The sequence below is a fragment of the Pavona decussata genome, unplaced genomic scaffold (assembly GCF_977016875.1).
Source record: "Pavona decussata unplaced genomic scaffold, jaPavDecu1.1 SCAFFOLD_48, whole genome shotgun sequence".
Lineage (NCBI taxonomy): Eukaryota > Metazoa > Cnidaria > Anthozoa > Scleractinia > Agariciidae > Pavona > Pavona decussata.
This window is the reverse complement of record NW_028145470.1, coordinates 4,618,213-4,642,002: the sequence shown is the minus strand read 5'-3', so window position 1 is coordinate 4,642,002 and position 23,790 is coordinate 4,618,213. Positions and strand designations below refer to the sequence as shown.

General features: G+C 37.6%; 1 protein-coding gene across 2 annotated transcripts; it reads right to left on the bottom strand.

Moving 5' to 3' along the window:
- Positions 1 to 747: 747 nt before the first annotated feature.
- Positions 748 to 23,489, bottom strand: LOC146481903 (uncharacterized). Of its 2 annotated transcripts, XM_085108004.1 has the most exons (13): positions 23,190 to 23,489; positions 18,958 to 19,127; positions 18,027 to 18,121; positions 17,019 to 17,108; positions 15,768 to 15,869; positions 12,507 to 12,573; positions 11,660 to 11,751; positions 11,208 to 11,395; positions 10,773 to 10,879; positions 10,001 to 10,139; positions 9,241 to 9,512; positions 6,357 to 6,557; positions 748 to 4,345 (listed from the first exon to the last, which is right to left on the bottom strand). In XM_085108004.1, the coding sequence occupies exons 1-13, from the start codon at positions 23,222 to 23,224 to the stop codon at positions 3,294 to 3,296; spliced, it is 2,610 nt and encodes an 869-aa protein (XP_084964130.1). In that variant the 5' UTR covers positions 23,225 to 23,489; the 3' UTR covers positions 748 to 3,293. The 2 variants fall into 2 exon arrangements, with proteins under 2 accessions (XP_084964130.1, XP_084964131.1); XM_085108005.1 differs by lacking the exon at positions 6,357 to 6,557.
- Positions 23,490 to 23,790: the final 301 nt, after the last annotated feature.

Genomic DNA, 23,790 nt, shown 5'->3' with positions numbered 1-23,790 from the left:
TGGTAAACCTATCTACACCTGTACACCAGGAGCAGAACTTTAGGTTATGTTTCTGCTGTGAGCAAACACAGCTCAAAGGGCAGAAATGATTTGAACCATTTTGGGTACATTTTGTTCATTAGAGTGATAACTAGGGCATAGAGTTCTTCCATCAGACCTAAAACGGTTTGTTTTGTCCAAATTAAGCTTTGGCCTTGACACTCCACTTTAAAAAGCCAAGAAGGTAAAACCCCCCAAGATAACAAAGAGACTTAAACAAACTGACTTTTGGACATTATTTACCCCAGTCCCACCTGTGATCAGGCCCTTCCCCTTAGTCCAGACTACAAACAAACAAGAACACATGTATGCAGGCTAAACCTGCCCCTAGGTGGTAGGTAGTGGTGAAGAAATATTGTTATAATGTCAAAATTATATTTTGGATGGGCTGATGTAGGTATCATTCAGTTATGGTATACATGAAGTTACAGTTGTAGTACCAGCATAAAAAAACTTCATCACTCATTTCTTGATGTTTAGTTGACAGTGAAATAAGGGTTGAGAACAATAAATTATTAGAGTAGTCACCCTAAAACTCTCTCTCGTTTTCTCGGAAAATATTCAAATTATTTACAATAAAATATATTATCACTTCCCCCGCTCCCCCAATCCCCTTCTACTACATCCCCTCGTCAAGAAAACCCTTATTCAAGGCCTGATATTAGGCTCTTGTGAGTTCTGGTATTGAAAACAAGAAAACACACCATGTTGGATCATGCTGTTTATTGTCCTACTACTAACAACACCAACCCACGACACATTAATACAGTACCCTAAAGTCTAACACATTCTAAAACTATAAAGAACTACGATTCTGATTTTAAGCCATGATTTCATCACTGGGCTAATGACGAAACTAAAAATTAATATTATTGGCATCTTACAAGCACTTAAAAATACATTGATAGGTGATACCTAACCAAAAACCAAGCTCCTGGAGCAACTTTCTCAATAGAAAAAAAATCATGTTAATATTATTTTGAGCTGCCGGTTAGCTAAGCTTCACACAGCTTTCCCTTTTTGGGAAACTGCCACTTTTAAAATACTACTATGTTATTTTCCTGAGGGAAAATAATACTACTGTCAAATCACTTCTTTTTCTGGTTTCAAAAACAAGACATGTGAATGCACTCTTTTCAGCAGCCGACATCTTTTACAATCCTAGCTTAAGACCTTTAAACAGTGTCGTTGAGCACCACAAGACAATCTCAGGATAATTTCTACTTCTGTGTTTAACCCCAACTTGCAGCCTAGAACAGTTCGTCAAAGTAAGGGAATCACAACACCACAATAATTGCATTGCAGAAACCATTGTTGGCTAACAATATTCTTTTGGTGCATATCTCTTACAATCTTCAATGTCACTTGGTAATTGTAAAACGAAAAAAGATCCTTGCATATTATGATACTACTTAACTGTCCAGCTCATGCAATGCTCCATAACAAAAATGTTCACCAAAAGGCGCTTGGTAGCCAGAAATGATCAGGAGGGCATTTCTATTGAATTGATAGAAATGTCTTTCCATCCCATTTACACTTGAACAAATTGTTTTACAAAGAAACATTTTCAATGGCGAGCAGTCCAACTGGTTGTGTATCTGAAAGTGTTAGCAAAATGTCTTCTTTGTGTTTTGAAGTGTAGTACAAACACTCGTTTGGAGTTTGTACATACAAGGGACTGAAAGAAAATTTAAGTCCTCCAATGCAACAAAGCGCCCCCCTTAGAACAAACCGCTTCACTGTTTTCAACACAAGAGCTTGGTTTTCCAGCTAAGTCTTACTTCACCCATCAACATGTCATTACTTTTAACATTAGACACTTTTTTATTAATTACGCTCGACTGCTATGGCACTTTTCTCATCTAATAAAAGTCAAAGTTTGCACATAAAAAACTCTAAACCATATTGACAATCTATCGAAAATATGTACAAGGGAATTCCCCCTAATGTTTGAATAAATTTCTGTCAAATAACAAGTCACAGTTTGTAAAGACGGTAAAGAAAAAAAGGATGTGTCTTTTATGAATACGACCAACAAAATTAATATTACTAACTATACCTAAATAAAATAATCTTGACCACACTTTGTGACTACAAGCCGTTTTGCGTGACTGCGCCCAATCCGGTTTGGGTTAGCGGTGGGTGAGTAACATATAAAGCAAACTTGTACATTATTTGTATAAATATGTTTTTTAGTACAAAATGACCAAAAAATTTGGAGGATAAAAGGTGCCAATGTACAAACTGAATGAACTACCGCCTAATAAATGACCTGTACAAGGAGCGTGATATGGAAATGAAAGAACAATGGAAAACTTCAAAGTTACCGGTAGGTTTTTTAAGACACATCCTCTTTTTTCACTGTAGTCTCCATGTTGAGTAAACCTTAGATTTTGTCTCAAATCAAGAAATCTCACTAAAGGTATTGACCTGCACAGCTCAACTTAACCCATTATCCTTCCCATTACAAAGATGGAACAACCTATAAACTTCAACAGTTCTTCTCACAGGCTTGCAAGAAATTTACGATTCATCTCAGAATTCTGACCAATAAACTACGATTTTGTTCAGGAGGAGCCATATCCAAGATCTGACATTTACTGGTACTAATTTCATTTTCCGAGAAATAAAAGGTTTGTCTTTTAAAGACAAACTATAATGCAGATGTTTGGATGAACAATACTCCCACTAATTTCTTTGCACTTGGAAATATTGTAATCTTTGGGAGAGAGATAATCAGATTAACGACCACTCAATTTCAGCACTAAATCACTACTTTTTTTTTCAGAGCCAAATAACTATTATCAATAGTACACTCTAGTCCAAAAATCTGAATGGATGAAACTATTTTGATAGTAAACTTTTAATACCCTATTATGAGAAAGCAAACTCTTGCTATTCTCTTTAAATAATGCACAACACTTTTAATGCTATGCCTATTGGCTAAAAGTTCTTGAATGAAACTCCTTTCCATTGGCTTCCCAACAATACAATCATGGAGACTTGGACAATTTGCTACTCTGAGGTCCACTCTAAAGCAGTTCAAATATTCCCTGCTTTGGATCAATTAATGTGATGACAGCTCGAACCGTGCACAACTGATGATGAGCAATCATACCTAGGTGTATTAGTCAGAACTGAAGGGCGGTGATTATAATGCACCATGCAGCTGCATGACAAAAACACCTTGTACCTCGACTTCCACCCTGTTCTGTGGAGACAGCATTCTATGTTAAAACTAGTTTAAGCCTTTTTCACCAGTGCCCAAGTGTAGTATGCTCTTGACTAACTGCAGGTACAGGATTCCCTTGAAATCCAAATCCTGAATGAAAGTCCTCTTGGTAAGGTGGTGATAAAATAGAGGGGTCCATACCATGGTGTTGAAGATGACCTCCATAATTTTGCCCCATCTTCATGTACCCCACCCCACCATCATACTCGAGCGAAGGCAGCGTGTCCTCAAACAGGGGTGGCACTGTAACAGTGTCCCAATTCCTTCCCTGCATATTTGTCGCATATACAGGGTTTTCACTGCCCACGACAGAAGCAGTTCTTTCTCCATGAAAGTTTTGCATTGGATTATGCATTTGTTGTGCTGCTTTCCAGTCATATCCCTGTGGTGGTAAGTTTCTCTGTGGCATTGGTTGTTGCTGTTGGAGATGCTGTTGTTGCCAGGCACCTGGCATGTTCTGTTGCATCCCCCGTGGACTTGTCATCGGGTTAGGAGACTGCCCTGTCACACAGCTTGAGCTGTACATATCAATCTTCTCCATCTTTTTAATTGCAGCTGAAATTTGCGCTGATTTGCTTGGCACCTGCATTGGAGGTTGCGGTGATGGGTTGGTGGGATATGGAGAGTTCGGAGAATATGGAGACTGCTGCGGTGGGCCGTGTGGCGGTGGCTGAGTAGACACTTTCATTTGACCCACCCCCTGCCAGGAGATGTTGACACTGGCTGTTGAAGGATTACGATTCCCAATGGGGGAGGGGTCAGGTGTTGGGAGACCACCAGGTGACATGTGTGATCCTGGATGTCCAGGGGAGGAGTAGGGTGATGCAACCACAGGGGGGTTTGGTGAAAAATGTTCAAGGTTCCCTTTTGGTGGGCTTTGAGATAGCGAGGGATGGCTTCCATCTGGGCTTGTTAACCCACCTGTACTATCACTACATGAACTAAGACAGTCAGCAGCGAGAAGAATGGCTTCCTCGTAAGTTGGTGGGTTAACAGCCAACAGCGACATGGATGAGGCCATTTCATCCAGGCCTTGCATATTTTCCAGCGGTGGGAGATCATCCAGCGTCAAATCTAAAAAAAAAAAAAACAAGAGAAAAATAAAGTTTCAGAAAGACTCTTCCTTCACTGCTAACTTGCAAGTAGAAAACACCCTGCTATTGTTGTTGTTATTGATGGAATAGATTATTCATAACTTCTTGATATACTGAGGAAAACTCTTTTCTATGACAGACATTGGTGGTGTCAGAATCCTTTATTTCCATTAGTGTTGAAAGCTGTTGGATTATATCCTGTTATGATAGTTTGCAAGGGAACAGTCTATTCAAAAGGTTAACTCTCCTCCAAACCCAAAGGCCCACAGGTGCAACAACAATGAACAACTTGGTCCTTAACAAGATGAACTGACCCTCAAAATAATATTTAATGCATTAACCACAGAACCACGTCACTTCCACCACTAGGCAACAATGCCTAAAAAGGGAAGGTGGAGATGCTGTGTAAACAAGGTATCTCTTCTTAAATTAGCTTAGCAAAATTGGAATCCACAAGAAAACTAGGTGCTGAAGAGGAATCTTGACAACCACACAATTGCCAATTAGACTATTTTGGGAAAATAATAATTTGGTTTCCATTCACACCGCAATGTCCATGATAAAACAATTCAATATGACCAACGTTAATGAAAACACATGTAAGAATTACCAACAATGTTGTATGTAAAAGAAGTCATAGTATATGATAAGCTTGACCTTCCACAACCCTGATCATGATTTGAGAAACAAACTAAAGATTCACATTTAACAACAGAGAATATGTTTGTGAATGTTAAGTGCACATTACTCGTCCGTCAGATTATGCATCCACAAAACAAGGTGATTCTTTGCCTTTTCTAGCTTTGTGTTGTGTTATTACAGTTACTGATGACAATAAGTTAATGACAGAAGTGTTTTTTTCTGAGGGAAGATTTACTAAACAGACACATCACAGGTTAAATTGCTACATGTGTGCAAAACACATGCAGTGCTCATGCACTCTGAAAATGCAGTGGAGTGTAAAATATTAGTTAGTAGATCTTGTCAAAGAGAACAGTTGTATTGTTGGTGTGGCTTTGTGAAACAGGCCATCTACGATTTAACCTTGCCTCCTTTTCAAAACAAGTCGATAAAAAAGAAAATTTACATCCACCTCCAATTAAAACAGGACCGCAATAATTATTTGGGGTCCATAATTACAAGAATACACAACAGAAGGAATTTCTTGTCAACAGAGGCATATCCACACTAGCCGTACATCCAAAACAAAGGAGTTGACTGCATAATTACGACAGCAAGTCTTGTTGTCACATACATGTAAGTGAGAATAAACATGACATCATTGTAATGACTTTTGCTTCCAAACTGGGGCAAAATATTATCGGAAATGGCCTGTATGAGCAGTCTTCTAATGACTTTTAACACTTAAAAGCAACAGTCATCACAAACACTAAGCTGGATGCAAACACACAACAACTAAAAACAAAGGCCGCCGGTGTGGGGAAAGCAAGGCTGCTGCCCAAGAAAAATTTCAAGGAGCCCACGGGGCCAAAAGCCAAAACGTTAGGAGCCCACCTGTTCAGCAACAGCCTTGGAAAGCGATGCAAACTATCACAGCAACAACGGATTATTTTCATGCACGAGTAGGTATGACAATGCTGATATGGGCTGGTAAAACATGGCTATCATGGATTGGCTAGAAACATGTATGTCTGCTCTGATTGGTTAGATTACTGGGTGTCAGTTTCTTTAACCAATTAAAAACAGAAATAAAAATTACATTTATTACTTTAATTTAAAAGTTCAGGAAAACTGCTCAATCACAAAGTTTAAATTAATTAAAAAAATTAACCATTTACTACATAACGGAAGTCAAATTACTCAGCGTTAGAAGGCATTAACAAAGCTTTAACTTTTAACTGGGTTTAAGCGATTAACATTCTATGCGACAGAACAGAGTTTGCGATGTGGAGAAAAAAAGAAGCAAAGAGGAGCAGGCAGCAGAGAGGAGAAGGCAAGAGGCTAGAGAGCAACACAAGGTCGCTTCTTACCTTGTGGATCAAGAAGGGTGAAGTCTAGCTCGGAAACATCCTTTTCAAGCTCTGCTTGTATATCATCTACACCCAAGTCCAGCAGGGGTGGAGACAGGGGTGCAGAAGTACAAGAGGTAGAGCTTAAGAGGGCATCAGGAAATGGGGACCCAGGGTGCTGTGGTGAATGGGGCAGGTCTTCTTGCATAGGGGAAGGTGAACCTAACAATGACAGAAAGAAAACCGTTAAGTCCCGGTTTGGTAATTTTGCAAAAAGGTTTTCAGCCACCCCCTAATAATTTACTATAGCAGACAGTACAAGCTGACATAGAAGTTAAATCCTATCATCGCCACACAAGGGAAGTACAATGTGATAATGTTCATTGCCAAGTGAAGGAATTCATGCTGGGTTTCTGTGATTGCATTATAATTAACAAAGGTTACCAAATACTCTCAAAGGCCATGCAACACATGCCAAAATTTCTTCATCAGTAAAGGAGGGTTTTGATAATGAACTTTCAAATTGGCAAAGAAACATTGTATGAAAGATTCAAATGGAAATAAATTTGTCAAGATTTAGTCAGTGCTTCAATTTAACAAGCTATTCCAACTGAATTATGCACAGGCGGCCCAAGCTCAAGCTGTGAGTTGTGGTGATCATATTGCATAATAGCAGTCACGGCGAAATTTAAGAGTTTGTATGGGAATATTTACAATCAGTTTAGGAGGTAAAAATTCCGAAAATTTCTCAATAAAAATGACATGCCTTGTTTATACGGTGTACTGTTTGTTGTTTCTCTGTCTCCTTTTGCTGATTTGAGGTCATTTTAGCGAGTTATCGTTTCCTGGGTTTCCCACTCCTAAGAGAAGGAGGGTCAAATCGACAGGAGACCGTTGTCTCAATCCCTCATTCAACTGATTCAAATTTGCGTCTGTCGATTTGACCCGAGGGCACCCGGGGTTCAAAACAAAAATTGTGTTTTCAACAGTCGTGTGTCGTGGTGAATGTGTACACAGGCATTTACTCTGTTGAGATCTGAGATTATTGGAACTAAAATGCCGCTTAACGTCGGCTGCAGGGCCCCGATTGCGCTGCTAATTATCTGAAATGAAACTGGGACATTTGTGCTGGGATTCTGCGTTGGATTTGTGGCTGCTCGATCATTTTAAGCTGGAATTTTTCGCTTCTCGGAAGAGACGTTCCAAAACGGACTGTGACGCCTTGTCTTTCTCTTAGGAGTGGGAAACCCAGGAAACGATAACTCACTATAATGACCTCAAATCAGCAAAAGGAGACAGAGAAACAACAAACAGTACACCGTATAAACAAGGTATGTCATTTTTATTGAGAAATTTTCGGAATTTTTACCTCCTAAACCCGATTGTAAATATTCCCATACAAACTCTTAAATTTCGCCGTGACTGCTATTACGTAATATGATCACCACAACGTTAACTCACAGCTTGAGCTTGGGCCGCCTGTGAATTATGTGTCATTTTAAGTTAGAGCAATGGTATTCAAGAGCTAGAACTTTACAAAAGTTTGCCCAGAAGACAGCCAAAACGATGACAATAATCAAGAATTGTTCCTCTTTCGACACATTGCAAAGGTAAAATATGTCCGACAAAATCAAATAATAAACAACTCAAACTTAATTTCACTTTGTATTAAACACTTATCGTGGAACAATTTTTTAGAAAAACAGAGCCAGGTTAACATATCACATTAACAAAATCAGTCAATTCTCTTTTCATGCCCAAACAACATGGTGTTTCAAGATTAGCAAAAGTTCCCATTTTAACTTTGCGATGCTAAAGCATTAAAATAAAATTGTTTAAAAGGCATCTTGATGGTATTAGGTAACCCTTGACGCATAGGGGAGACAAAGGACAGGGAAGGGAAGGTGAGCCAGCACCAGCAGCACATCTGATCCCCATTTCGCTGTTAAGAAACAGCGAGACTGGCAACACGTATGAATATTGCAGCACAAAGCAATAACATTTACGCTGGTAGCTTGCTGTGGACAAGAACACCCCTGTGTATTTAACGCACTGGATTTAACAAGACAACAAAATACAAATTAAATTATTCATCAACAGAGCGACATTTTCAGTTTCAAAAATCACTAGAAAAATATAAATTCAATAATAAGGGGATGATCTTTTCTGTCGTCAAATGAAGTCCACAAGAACAGAAAACACAAAACCAAGGCCTTAGTGGTTCTTTGCAAATTAACACTATAACTTTTGCACCCAGGCTTATTAATGTACATGCTTTTTTCCCCACCAAGTAACTCTTGGTATACATTCAATATTATAGCTCAAACTTGTTGCCATTATCACAACAGCTTCAGTTGAAAAGAATTTGCAAAAGAATTGCCATGGTTGAGGAGCTTCATTATGCTTTAGTTATTTCCTGGATTTTGTTTTGCAAACTAAAATAATGAGACTCTTAACATTAAATTCTCCAATTCTTCAAATCTCCTGCAGTTTGCATAAAGTAAAACATAACTTTGTATGTGCATTTTAACAAAGTACAGTTATTTGATTTCATTTCTTATAAAAACAAACAAAAGACAATGCTATCCTTGGCTACTCTTCGATGTGCGGGTTTTCTTCTTTCTTTCTATAATTTTTGTAGTAAAAAAACAACAACAACAACAAAAAAAAACATGAACTACATAACTAAAACCTTCACTCAGCAATTCTATTAGAAATGCAGAGAATTCAAGGCCTGATAGGGCATTCTATAGTGCAGTACCTTACAAACTACATGGATCTACAAGGATGAATTGTCCAACATTTGCTGGAAAACTAGAGCTTCACTCTACAGTGATACAACCATATTTGGGGAAAAAAAACCCACTGGTGACAAAAAAATTAATCTAATGTATTAAACACTTACCACTGCCTGGAGACTTGGCAAGTACATCTTGAATGTGTTGCTGTTTCTTCTTGTTGACTCTACCATTACTTGGGTGGAACTTAAAGCTATTCCTACCAGTGGCAGAGAAACTTTCCCAGGGGATTGCCTGAGGGCTGCCTCCGTTACTATAATTACTAACGCTGGCTGGGCTTCGTGGGCTTCTTGGACTTGGTGATCCACATTCACTTGCTGTGAAGGGTAGAGCTGGGAACTGACCTCTTTGTCTCAAGATTTCTTCACCTTCCTCATCACTACAATTTGAAAATGAAAAGTGTTAGATGTCGAAATAAAAGGATGAAAACAAAATCAACTTTTTGGAATGAGGGTCTGTTCTTTTAGTGAGAAATTCAAATCTGGGCATCCAACAGACATGTCTCCCGTACAAATTTGCAAAGATAAGGTGAAAATTCAATGCATACAGTAAGACCCCCCGTAAGCGACCACCCAAAATGTCAAGCCTAGGTGGTCGCTTACAAAGACACCACAAAAACGTTTTAAACTTTTCAAAATTATATTGCCAAAGAATTTCAGTATCCAAGTTGATGGTTTGCCTGTGATAAATTACCTAATACAGCGAATGGGACAAGTCTATTTCGGGACACCCAGGAGGAGGGAGGGTGCAAAACAACAATCTTCCACGGAGCTGCACAATCTAGGGTGCACATGACGTACCAATAATAAACTGCCAAAAAGTATAATTTATTGCAAAATAAAAATTTTAATTACTGCATTCCCATACCTGAGAGGTCTGTTGGTTGTGATGATGAAGTCAGCCTCGTTTCCCTTGAATACCACCTGCGCGGTTCCCGTCAGCCACTGCCATTTAAGGTTTTTATTGAGCATACGGAAAGTACCTTGGCATTTTCCAGTACTCATCACTATGAATGAATCAAGAAGCAGTTATTCATAAAATGAAGTAATAATTACAATAATGAGAATAGTGTCGGCTAAATGCGGGATGAATTGCTAGAGTATACATTTGTATGGTTGTTCCTCTAGATTCTCCAGAGCCCTTATCAGCAGCCTTGAAGACTTGCATCTTTAGATCTGGAAATGGACAGCCTGTTATTATGGACAACAGACAAAGTCTCAGCAAAGACGATTTACTGAGAATAAGAACCGCTATTAAAGACTAGAGGGCTCTATCATGGACACTTAATTGAAGGGGTGCGTGGAATAAGGCCCTAAGTGACTTTTGATGTAACGTTGAATTCTCCTTTTGTTTCAGAAGTGAATACAAGGCAATTTGGAAGGAGAATCTAGAAATTTATCAGAAGTCACTTAGAGCTTTCTTTCGGGCACCCCTTTAATTGTGGTCTTGAAGATCTCTGTTATGATGGGCATTGGGTGTACCCTGAACAAGGAAACTCATGGAACTCAATTAAAATTGACACCACGGGGAATTCCTCAAAAAGTTGTTAAAAAGTTCTCTAAAATAAGGTAAAAACAAGAACAAGCCTTTGTAGGGTGATAATAGTACTCTACAATGAATTGTAAATAGTTTCACTTACAGTCACTATGAAGTGTTTGGAGCACTGGGATATCGTCAAAATGAATCATGCAGTAACTTGACTGCAGAGCGATATCTCTCTTGTGATATCCAAGTAAAGATCGACCCCTGTAAACAAAATCAAAGGCACAACAGTTAAATAAATCATGTCTATGGTATTTAGCAAACAGTGCTAATTGGGGACACCATCCAGATTGAATTGGAATTTGGAAATGTTGGGTTTTGAGGGGGGGAAAACCAGAGTAACTGGAAAAAACTCTTGAAACAAGGACAAGAACAAACAACAAACTCAGCCCACATTATGCCCAGCCTGGGAATTGAACCTGGACCACAATGGTGGGAGGCGAATACTCTCATGACTGTGCCATCCCTGGCCTGCTCCCCTTAACAGTATTTTCAAAGTTATTTACTACATGTACATGTTTATGCTCCTTACTTTTGATCAATGTCCATAAAACTCAGATCCATTCTGTTCTTGGTGCAGAACAAAGATGTTTTTAATCTGATCTCCAGCATTGATGATGAGACAGTTTCCAGAGGGGTACAGACCATAAACAGACCATACTCCCGCCTCTCGCTGTCAGGGAGTGTCATCTCGCGTAAACGACCGCTACATCTGAAAGGCTGGAGAATAAAACAACAATGTTAAATTCATATCCCATGTAAATTTATGTGATCAAATGTGTACTACAGGTTGTAAGAATGTCTAAAATGAAAGACACGAAAATAAGATGAACACAGCTATTAGTTTGACCTAGATCTTTCTTTACCATTAGCTTCAAAGTAGCTTTTAAAAACATTTTTAATGATCAAGATGAAAACCTCGGTTAATTTCTAATAAGAGATTAGTGTTAACCGGTTTTGAACAACTGGACCAAGATGATTTACCTTGAAAAAGCCAGCACTGGTGTTGAGTATGCATTTCATTCTGCACACAAAAGATCTCTCTGTCTCAACATCACCACCTTTCTTCGAGTCATCTGTTGATTTTAAAATAATATATAAATTACGTGTACATAACATAACTATATGGCTGCTGTAACCAATGCACCTTACCAAGGCCTGCTAAAATGCTTTGTAGTAGCAGGCTGTAAAGCAGAAGTTCCCTCTACTGCTAGGAGGGTTCAATGCCAAGTTACAGAAAACCAATCCATAAAAGTTGACAAAAGGCAGCAAAGTCACTGGTTGCCAGCGTATTTTGAGGACTATTACAATGAAATTCAATCGCACTTTTATACCTGCCAACTTTTTCTGAGTCAAATGCGTGAGATTTTCGTCTCGTCATGACCGGGATTTCCGAAAATGTCCCAGCCACTTCTGAAGATTTCAGACAATTTTCTGAAGACTTCCGAACGTTGCCGAATAATGTCTGAAGATGTTCCGACGACCTTTGAACACTTTGCGATTCAGTTGTAAAACTGTTGGGGTGCTTAGGACACAAAGTCAACATTATACGCATTTTGGGGGGAAATTGAATTGAATTTTGGTAATTAATCATGTGTTTATTGACAACTTGTCCGGATTTGTGAGTCAGGTGTGAGAAATTGTGCTTCACGTGTGACATCAATGTGTCTATATCTCTGTACCTCATAATGACTTCATTAGACAGGGTCCATTTCAACCACTGACATGTTTTTTTCTCTATGGCCCAATATTTGATAGGTTAAAGAAACACTATCGCTTACTAACGTTCAAGCAAATGAGGCGTATCAAATAAAAAAATCCTCTTTTTTACCTCCACTACATCTGCTGTCTGCTTCAGAAGCTGTCCCATCATTCTCGTCATCAAGAATTCTAATTTTCTGTGTAAATAATGTGGACCAAGAAAAGAAATTCAATGTATTTTATTGAACAACAAAGGAATGAAGTTTCATTCCTTGAAAGATGTTCAGATCAACAATAAATGCTGCAAATAATAAGTGAAAATGGCATAAGCTATTGAAAACTGGTTTTAAGCGAATTAACACCATATTACTGAATATCAAAACAGATTATTTTAGATGCAGTAATGTCATGCGATGTAATTCTTATGTCAATACTCAATATTGGGTCAAGTTAAAGAAACCCTAAATTAATACTAGTTCCTTAACTCAACTTGGCCGGAACAACAAAAATGTTGTCAAAATTATGTGACGGAAACAAGGAGAATGAATATTTTTCACTGGGGAACTTTGGCCATGAGGGATAAAAAAACCTAATCATTTAGATAGGAGGAAAGGATCAAATGATTAAATATATCTTATTATATAGTTAATCATTTAATCATTTCCTGTTGTCCTTCGGAGGATAAAAGCTATGCTTTATGACGCAAAAAAACATATTTCTAGTAGAAATTCCTTGAGATCTCCTTGATGTAAGGCATCTTTCATGTCTTAATTTTAACTTTTTTTTTCTTCCCTCTTTCAACAGATTCAAAAATAATTCAAGTGTAAAGCAATTTGTTCCAATATAAGACAACATTCCTGCGACTTTCATTGAAGAAACTATCAAAACACAGTATTGGTTTCTATTCACTGTCAGTAATATTATTAAAATAATCATTTTTAAGATTGAGTTAACAAAGTTCTTGAAAGATACAATCATCACAAAAAAGGTGATCAAGACTGAAATCAAAGTGAAACTCTTTAAAACGCGTCCCTGACAAAAAACAAACTCCAGTTTGTTTATTCCACCCAATATTGGATCATTAAGTAAACACACATTTCCTCTTTTTCTTTAGCCTTCAAGAACATATTTGAATAAAATAATATGTTCTGTGGTATTGAAATCACAGTTTTTTAAAACAGTACTAAATGTTGCCAAAAAATACACTTGTTTGGACTGAATTTTGATTTTTTTTTATAGAATAACATGTTTTCACTAAGATAACAATCAAACTTTTGATGTCAAACTGACAATACCATTAACATCAAAACAATGAGAAAAAAAAATTCCTTGCAGTAACATTCATACTATAATAAATTATAATCAGTGTTCAAATTTGTGCTATTGTTCTAACAAAATTCCTTTTGTAAGAATGGAGACAAACTTGTTGTTAAGTCTTAGTTTGAGTTGCTGATTGAAAAAGTTGGCAAATTTACATTTTCTGACTGGCACCATAAGATGCGTTTACTGTAATCCCCAGTTATTAGTTAACTATTTTTATTTACTGATAACCAGGGTTTTTGGCTCTTGGCTGCACTCCTAAGTTACAAGTACACCACTGTTTCGACAAAGTTTGTCCAAAACGAGCGTAAAAGCGTACGCGACAGTACCAAAGGGAATTTGAAAAATACCCAATAAATTTCAATAAAAGCTCAGAATCCATATTGCCTGCCATCTCAAGTCTTTGCTGTACGGTCGAGTCATTATGGATTCCGGGCTTTTGTTGAAATTTTATGGGTATTTCCTAGACTGCCTTTGGGTATTGTCGCGTACGCTTTTACGCTGTTTTTGGACAACCTTTGTAGAAACAGCGGTATCAGTAGTTTATAACACTGAGCTCAATGATAACCTGTGCTCTGATTTCTTGGATAAGGTGCATTCAATTGGCCATAGAATAAGTTGCTATTACACTGGGCAATTTTTCTTGTAACTTGTCTCGTGATTTTGTTGTGACAAAAAATGCACAAATCATTGCCTAAAATCAATATTTCTCCCAATTTTTTGTTGCCCCAGCTGTTGCGAGAAGTAGAAGTTGGTTTTACCTCGTGCAACGGTGACTGTGACAAAAACGGTGCAAGATACGTGCATTTCAGGGCATATTACACTACGCAATGATCCGTGCAATAATTTTTTATTAGTTTCTCAACAGTGCAAAAAGATTGCAAGATAAGTTACAAGAAAATTGCCCAGTGAAACAGTACCTTAACAATACCTACAGTGATTAAAAAAAATCCCTTGTAAGACATTTTTGGACTTAGCAGTGAGAATACAAAATGGGTAGACCTTGAATATTGTATCCAAGTAAACGTTTGTTTCTACTTTTTCCCAAATTTAGGTCAAACAGGAAATCTATGGCTACTCTGTTTCTTCTATTCTGGAACACAGTCAAGCAAACACAGCCTATAGAATTGATTACATGCTATATTTTTCAATACTTGCTCTGATTGCAGGAGGCTATTATTAAAAATCTATTACACATTGTTCTGATGGCTCTGTACATTCAAATAACTTGTACTTGCAAGCACCAACTACAAACTCAAGTAATTACGCAGACACGCGCATCTGCTTACTTTTTCTTACGATCATTAGTTACAGACGTTTGTTAACGTCAACTCGTTAGGACACATGCAATGTCTATTTTGTGTTAGGCACAGCTGTTCATTAAACTACTTGAATTTGTTAGAACAAATTAATCTCAACAGCTTGTATCTTAACGATTGGTTTCAATGGAAACTACTACACAGAGGTTTCATTAAGATTTTGAACGGTTGGGGAACAAGTAAGTGTATGCACCTGGGCATATGGTCTTTATTAAAAATGTTGGTTGAGGTGTAAAAAAAAGCCAGGCAAAACTGTGTTCACAGATGATCACTTTACCCACAACCCAGCCATTAACAAAACCCCAGACTACACTATTTCAAAAATTTGGCATTCGCTATTTACAAATTTAACTTTACCAATAATAATTATCGTCTAGTCAACAATACAGTGATCATGTGATACTGTGCTGAAAAAACAGTTGACATTGGTCATCAGACATTGTCCAACTAGATATCTACAATGTTTGACCAATTCAAAAATTTGGTTGGACATGGCATCCATACAGAGATGACCAAGATGTTACTGATTTTGCTACTCCAAGAACATGTTTCTCTCGTCTATCAGATAAATTTTCATATTTTAAATACTCTAAGGATTTAAAAATGAAGATAAGAGAACAAAGGAAATCGTCACCAAAGAACAACCGTCTTGATGTTTAAACAAATTCTCTCAACTAGTACCAAAAGGAGTATGTGGAGAACAGTAGGGAGAATACACATGTTGATATAATGTTGGACCTTTTGTTTCTTACCTGTTCCTCTTCCTCTTCTGGGAATGGCTGGAGATTTTTCCTAATAAGATCATGATCATCCACGTGTATGAACCTCAGGAAATCTTGATGAATGACACTGGCCTACAAAAGTAAATTAAAGAGACACCATTAACCCTTAAACTCCTAATATCAAATAATAAATTCTCCTATCTTGTCCCCATACTTTTCTTATAAAAGTACTGGGGTGAAATTATTAAAATATCAAGAAAATTCACTTTGGGTGATCATATCCTTCATTCTCATTACCTTAGGGGTTGAATAAGCATTGATATTACAAGGTGAAATTTGACGCTGATCACCGTTAGGGCTTAAAGGATTAAAACCATGCACCACATTTCCCGATATGTGTGTGATGCTACCGCAACAGAAAGGTGTGATAAGAATGATCATTAACACTTTAAGTCCCAACTTTAAGACCAGCTTCTAATTTCTCCCCACAATATGACTATTTGTTGAAACAGAGAGGCCATGAGAATATTGGAAATGATCACCAAAGAAGAAATATTGACTTGATTAAATAAAGATATTCTTTCAACTAACACCACAAAGGAATAGCTGGAGAAACGTTAGGAGAAAATACATTTCAATATCAAGGCTTGAAGGGTTACCCCATTACTCTGATCTGCCCCTTGAAACTGTAAGTGCAACTTCAAACAAGAGCAGTTCTTATGAACATTCTTGTGGGAATTGTCACGAACGGAATTTCTAACTTATGAGTCTGTGGATGAAATCCTTAAGGATGACTATTGAAATGGAAGCCGAAGGTGTTGATGAGTCAATCCTTTAAGGAAGCTTATTGTACTGTAAAAGGTTGTTATTCAAAACCCAAGTGTGACCCATCAAGTTAAAGCTGGCAAGTCATATTTTCCTGTGTTGCTCTATGATTATTCATAATTTGGGAGTTAAACTTCAGTGCCAGTTTTATGTACAATAAATTTATTGCACGTTGATTCTTGAAAAAACATCTGCACTGTTAAAAACAAGAGGATTAACCAATGTAATCCCTAAGCAAGGAGGATTAATTAATCATATTTAACCTCCAGAACAGCATCAAAGAACTTGTTAACTGACAAGTTTTACAGAGTGAGAATTTAAAACTAAACAAAACCACACATTAACAAGGATGGAACATCATGTGACAAATGTGTGAAAATGTGCCTCAGCAGTTAATTCATGTTTGACAAAGGTCTAGTCACTCTTTAAACCCTAACATCAAAGAACAAAATTTACCTGTGCAAGTCCCAGGTAATCCTGAACTGTTTCCGATGCATAAAACACCTCAAAATCTCTTGTTAGAACAATAACAAAGCCATCTAATGCCTGAAAGAAAGACAGAGAAATGATCAGATCAGAATTTAATCTTTTCTTGGTTACGTAACTAGTAGAGTGAAGCATTCACGTCATAATTTCCTTGCAAAACTTGTGAAGAAATGTCAATAACTTACTTTAAGAAAACAACTTTACTTAAGAAAAGGATCAGACAAGTATGAGATTAAGAGTTTGAAGTACACCTTTTCCAAGGCTGTAACCCTACCTGTAGTGTAATATGCTTTGAAAGGTGCTTCTAACATTTGACTCTGTGAATGAAATTCCTAAAATGTGACCATTCAAATGAAACCTACTGACTAGTACTTTCCTGTGGTGCTGTTTGCTATGCTGTACAAGGTGGTTCTAACATTTGACTCTGTGAATGAAATCCTAAAATGTGACCATTCAAATGAAAGCTACTGAGCAGTACTTTCTGTAGTGTTGTTCATGATACTGTACAAGGTGGTTCTAACTTTGAAGTCTGTGGAAATCATTTTAGCATAAACATTCAAATGACAGCTACCCTTAATTACTTTCATGTACATGTAAACTGTAATACTGTCTTGTTTCTGAAACCCAAATTTGATAATTTTATTTTTGACTTTCACCATCAGCACTGCTTGTGACTGCAATATGTACATGCAATTTGTCAAGAGAAGAAATTGAAATATATTGCCAACAATTACAACACTACATCACAGAAAAATGTGGTCTATGTTTCCCTGAAAATTTGTTAAAACTCCACTATCATGTAAAAGAAAATCAATATTGTGAGATAACTACTGTTTGTATAGCAAATTTTATTTGTAAAACCAATGGAAAGTAAATTATGCTTAATGTGCACTCAAGTGGCCAACCACAGATATATCCATGAGAAAACTCATACACTCGATCTAAATATAATATCAAATTGACGTAAACAAGACTTACATCCAAAAGGAGTTTAGAAAATACTCCATTGCCTTCAAAATCTGTATGCCCATCGACAAGCTTCCCTACTTTGTTGTCATCTGTCCACTGTTGGCCTAAAACAAATAGGGAGATAACGCTGTTTAGCCTTACGTATGGGTTTTGTGTAAGCTGTTTACCGTGTAACAATGTGGTTTGGATGAAGCTTTCAATATCACAGAAGAGCTCTTTAACACAGCACGACATATCTAGAAGCACCAAGATATTGAAATGGTTTGATGTTCAGTTATGGGGAACGTGAAACAAAAAGTAAAACACAGCAACTCATTGCAACTGTATCAAATCTACTGTTTCATCATCAGGTTTGAAGCATGTTTCGACTCGAGCATAATTTTTTTTACCAAAAATTAACTTGCTATAAACCCATTTGATCAATATTTTATTCCAGTTTGTAGGATATCTAATTAAACAAAATTGGACAGGATATCAATAAAAAACGCAAATGAACAGTTTGATTTATGTTCAAGGTGTTTGAACATGTAACTGTGATTTTGGCCACTGATCTGAATCCAGAATATTGCTGTTTTCCTTTTGGCCTGGATGGAGTCTGGATGAAATCCTAAAGTGTGACCATTCAAATGAAAGCTACTGAGCAGTACTTTTCTGTGGTGCTGTTTCTTATGCTGTGCATTAGGTGGCTCTAACTTTTGAGTCTGGATGAAATCCTAAAAAGTGACCATTCAAATGAAAGCTACTGAGCAGTACTTTGCTGTGGTGCTGTTTCTTATGCTGTACAAGGTGGTTCAAACTTTTGAGTCATTGAATGAAATCCTAAAGTGCGGGCATTCAGAAAGAAACTACAGCTTTGGCTGTTTTTAAAAATTTGACCTTTTTTCTTGTCAACTTGCCCAAAATTTAGAGTGAACGAGTAACAGAAAGTTACAGGACATACCTTTGAAGAAATTCTTTGCCCTTAGGTAACTAGCAGAGAGTCTCAAAATTGAGAGTTTGTCCAGTTTCTGGATCACATCGTGAGGAAAAGGAAGTAGCTTTGCAAGGTTGTCCAACTCTATATTGAAGCGATCACGATGTCGTTTGGAGGGGTTCAGGGAACCTTTGAGACTGGAAAATAAAACAAGGGAATAATTATTAGTTTTCATTTACAACAAGACAACACACTGGAAAAATTGAAGTAAAGTAGTACAGTTGAACCTCTTTTTTACACAATACAGACACTAAAAGGACAGGAATAAGTGTCCGTATTACAGGTGTCTGTTTTAGAGAAGTAGGCTGTATATGGATTTTGGTGTCTCGGGGACAAGTAAACTGTCCGTAACAGAGACTCAGGTGTCTGTATTATAGAGGTGACCCTCCATAAGGGGAGATTCCACTAGAGTTGAACACTCAGTAGAAATACAAATGGTTCCAATTGGTGAAAATTCGAGACAGTCTATATTATTATTAATAGCATCCAAGGAAAACAGGTTTTCTACACAAGATAGAAAGAGGTTTGTTATGGCATGCAAGAGGCAAATTAATGTCTAAGAGGATAGAAAGGAAATTGGGTTTTTAGATAATTGACAAGGAGATAACAAAATTCTGCTCCAGAACAACCTGACTAAAATATTATTATTAGAAGTTAAAATTAATATTTTTCATTCTATCACTGACAAAATAAACAGAAACAAAAGGATTCTTGAAGAGAAAAGAATTCATTTTGAAATGGAAAGCAACAGGTCAGGTCATCATAAGGAAATACATTTCAAGCCAAGTTCAAGTTATTATTACAATGTAAATTTTCCATTATATGGACTATTTGCCCCAGGCAAATACTGTCGCAAGGGACATTTAAATACATCTAGCAGACCAAATCAATTTAGGCAGTTAGTTGAGTGAAATCCAGTTTAATGCCAACTGTTTTTTTTTTTTTGTCGTTGTTCTCAAGTGATTTTACAGGCCTTTATTCAAAGCAGAAATGTTGCTCGTCGCATTTCTCTGCGCAGATGTCTGGAGGCGCATATCTAACATAAAACAGTATTTTCTTGAGAAAGCAATGACTGCAAAAAAAAGGAACTCAGAAAGATAGTTACATATTGGTTTTCCACAACAACAAAACATTTGGCAAACAATGAAATTCATAAATGTATCTTCAATGTTACATCATTAAACAGGGCCTCAGGCTATTGAAGAGTGTGCTTGGCAAAAAAAGAAATGAGACGGAAAAAAATGAGTGCCAGACAGCAGTACCTGACAAGTATTCATAAACTTAGAAAAAATGGTGTGAGAGAAAACATTTATGCGGATCTGATAAATGAATTGTTGCATATTTTCAGCATTAGGTCACTTTATCATGCCTTTGATTGCATCCTCCAGCCAGGTTATCACATAACATACTGATAAAAAAAAAATTCTTATCGCAAACAATGAAACTATGTACAGCCAAAAGAAACAATTCAGAGAGTCAGGGTGAGATCAAATACCTTGTGAGGAAAATTAGTAAAGAGAGACAGAGAGTTGTCAAGATTGACAATGCCTCTACAGCAATCCGTCTTAAGCAAAATCAAAATAAAATAAGGGCCAGACAACAGTGGAGGTACAAGGGATTGATCTAAGGTTAAGCTGCTTATTCAAAAGTAACTTGACACACAAAAATATTGTGATTTCGTTTTTCTTGTGTGAATGTGTGTACAAGATGAAAAATTCCAAGAGGAATCCAGCTACCTCGAGAAGGTTGCAATAAGACCTGAAGTTATGCGGTGTTTGGCAAAGGAAATACTATAGTTCAAAAGCACTTGGAAAAGCAATTATTTTTTGGCTGCCAAAGTGAACCTTTGGTTGCATTATTCAAATTCTTTATAACAACCCTCTGAAGTACCTGTCAACACAACTTTTCATACTTAAACATGTCACAAATTAAGTGATGTCGAGATTTCGAACCCACAATACACGCATACTGTTCATGCTGAATGCGTTTCCTATCCGTTTTTCTTTTAGAAAAATGTAGATAAACATCAAACATTGAAGAATACAGAAACAGTTGAAACGTTATGTATGTAAATTCGTATTTTCCCTACGTTAATTGATGGCCCTTGATGCTTGTCTAACGGTTTGCCGGTTTACCATTTCGATGGAAAACAGGAAAGATAGCAGCCCTCAAATCTAACGATCTATAGTGCAGAGATTTTCATTAAATGACAGACACGACTTGCTATTCAATGCTTTGACCTTGAAGGGCAGTAGCGAAACCGCAGTCAGATTTAACAGTCAAACAGACACGGAGATTCATAAACAAGGCAAAAGTGCGTGGTGTTTCTTGGTGATGCAAATAACAAAAGTTGTTTATTTTTCCCTAAAGTGTCAAAGTAGAAAGAGAATTTAAGCCAACGAGCGCGCTAGGGTAGTTCAAACATTGAATAGCTCCCTCCCGGACAACAATCGAGTCGCGATGAAAATTCATCGTGACAGCATCGTAGTAAGGCTATGTCGATTTCACACCTCGCTCACGGAATCCACTTTCCAAAGTTACTGAACCTTGAATATGAAACTTTCATGTTAAATTTGCATAAGAATCGACCGACACACACCAAAGATAAAGGACATGTGTATTAACCCACGGAAAAGAAAATGGAACGAATTATTTGACAGGCCAGCTGAATATGTAAATTGCCTAAAACATTTGAAAAATGTTCAATGAGCTGTGCGTTTACGCGCTTATTTAGGCTTCACAGACCCCCTATCTGAAGAAATTCCGCACTAAAATCGGCCTTTCCAGTTAAAAAAATTCGAGTAGTTCTCGACTGTCAAGCACTGGTCGTTGAGAACCGCAACAAAACGCTTGGAATAATATAGACCGTCTTGAGAATTGTTTTTCTCCGTCGCAAATTAGTACGACCATGGAAGCGAAAGATTCAGGATCTCGATACACGTAAAATATGAAGAAATTAGCCACACAAATGTTATAAAACACTTTTCAAAGCTTCAATGAATCGAAAGACACAAGAATCGTGTTATTTGAACCGGTAGAACGCGAGATAATGATTCCGTGCATCGAAGGAAAAAATTCGACGATCATCTCAACTCGTAAAAGGCAAATATGGCGGGTACAACTACGCCAAACAAAAAGCGCTAGTTCGCCACAGTAGGGGCACAGAATGGAATGAATCACTACCACTACCTTAAAAAAAATGACGATTTGTGAAAACTAAAGAAAGATTCCCTCTACAGCAAACGTGGAGTAAATTTCGGTTCGGTCGCCCATCCCATAGAGTTTTGCTCAAAGAATTAGCTTTCTTTGATCGGCCGCTTTCAAGTCGCACACGGAAGGTATTTTCTTGTTATTTGTCCCCCTGATAAAACATTACACCGTTTCTTTGCACACGAACGCTTATTTCTATCGCATTTTAAGCAGTAAAAGTATGTTGTGCTGTCAAAGGTCACATCACTAGAAAATACACCACTTTTATACGCCGCCACGGAGCATCTAATATAAAGCCAAAACTAAAGAACCAAAAATCCTCGCTAGAAGACAATTCGAGCGTAAAATGAAAAGACCTGTTATTTTTACTTTGAAAGGCGAGATTTCAAAGCAATATAACTTCAATTACAGCAATGGCAACGAACTCAAAGTTGTCAATTTCGCGGGTTTCAGAGCGGGGTCTGTAATAATAGTGTCATTTTGACGAATAGAATGCAAATTCAACATCCAGCCGAGGTTATTTAGCTGGCAGGATCGTAGCAGCGAATTTAACGTATTTGCCGGTTGGTGGTTCTGTTTATACCGTCACAAGAAGAGCTAAAGTCGTGAACTTCGCAGGGAGCAAACATCGAAAGGTTTTTGAAACGCTGGCATTCGGAAATGTACACCGGAAAAAGCTGGGGTACACATTTTACTATCTTCGATTGAGAATGGAAGACTAAATCCGCTCTAGAAAATCGACAGCGAACAGATGAATTAACAAATCGAAAACTGCCTTCAATGGCATTTATCAATTTGGTAACGTAATCGAAAGGAATCTGAGTTTAAGTGGTTTTCGGCCGATCAAGATTTGAAAAGCACAGAAACAACGACAGCCAGTCGAACACAACACTTATTGTCGACATCCATGCACGGACATTCTAATTTCCCTTCCTAAAGCTGCATCGTCTCAAACAAAGCAAAATACGTAACATTAAACCAAAACTTACCTCGAACTACGCTTCTTTCGCTTCGCCGTACTCATGTTTTCGTCTGCGAAGAACAATCACAATTCAACGGGCCGCCATCCGTCTTTGACGGTAATTTTCTTTTCTCCTCGTCCGATGCGCGTTCTGGGTGCGTTTCCAAGCGGTTTACAACTCCCGAAAAGCGTCAAGATTGCCCAAACGAATAATGACTCGACTCGTGTTTGATTATGACACTAAACAGCGCTTATACACAATGACTAAGTCTGGGAATGGCGGCCATGTTCTTCCCTCGCCCTCTCTCGCACGTACATGAGTACAAAAATCGTGCAGCTAAAACATTGAGTACAATAGTCCCTCGCTGATTGGTCAGTGTGGAAACTCGTTACGTGACGTAAAATGTCACAACGGAAATTTACATGTGCACTAAAGCGTTTCGTCGCAAAGTTCAGTCAAAAAATGTGATTTCAATCTGGGAATTGTACAATTGGGCAATTTGGCTTGTAGATATTTTTTTGCCGCGTTTTTAAGTGACGCGCTTGGAAAGGAACGCATTTGACCCCAAACTACACAATCTGGAAGCTCCAGGACTCGCCCCCCTCGGAAGAAAAAAAACAATATTTGT

Coding starts and splice junctions, on each gene's coding strand:
- LOC146481903 (XM_085108004.1), bottom strand. CDS start 23,224: ATGAGTACGGCGAAGCGAAAGAAGCGTAGTTCGAG. Junction 15,870..17,018: donor ATTACCTGGGACTTGCACAG/GTAAATTTTGTT, acceptor TTACTTTTGTAG/GCCAGTGTCATTCATCAAGA. Junction 9,513..10,000: donor ACAACCAACAGACCTCTCAG/GTATGGGAATGC, acceptor TTCAAATTGTAG/TGATGAGGAAGGTGAAGAAA.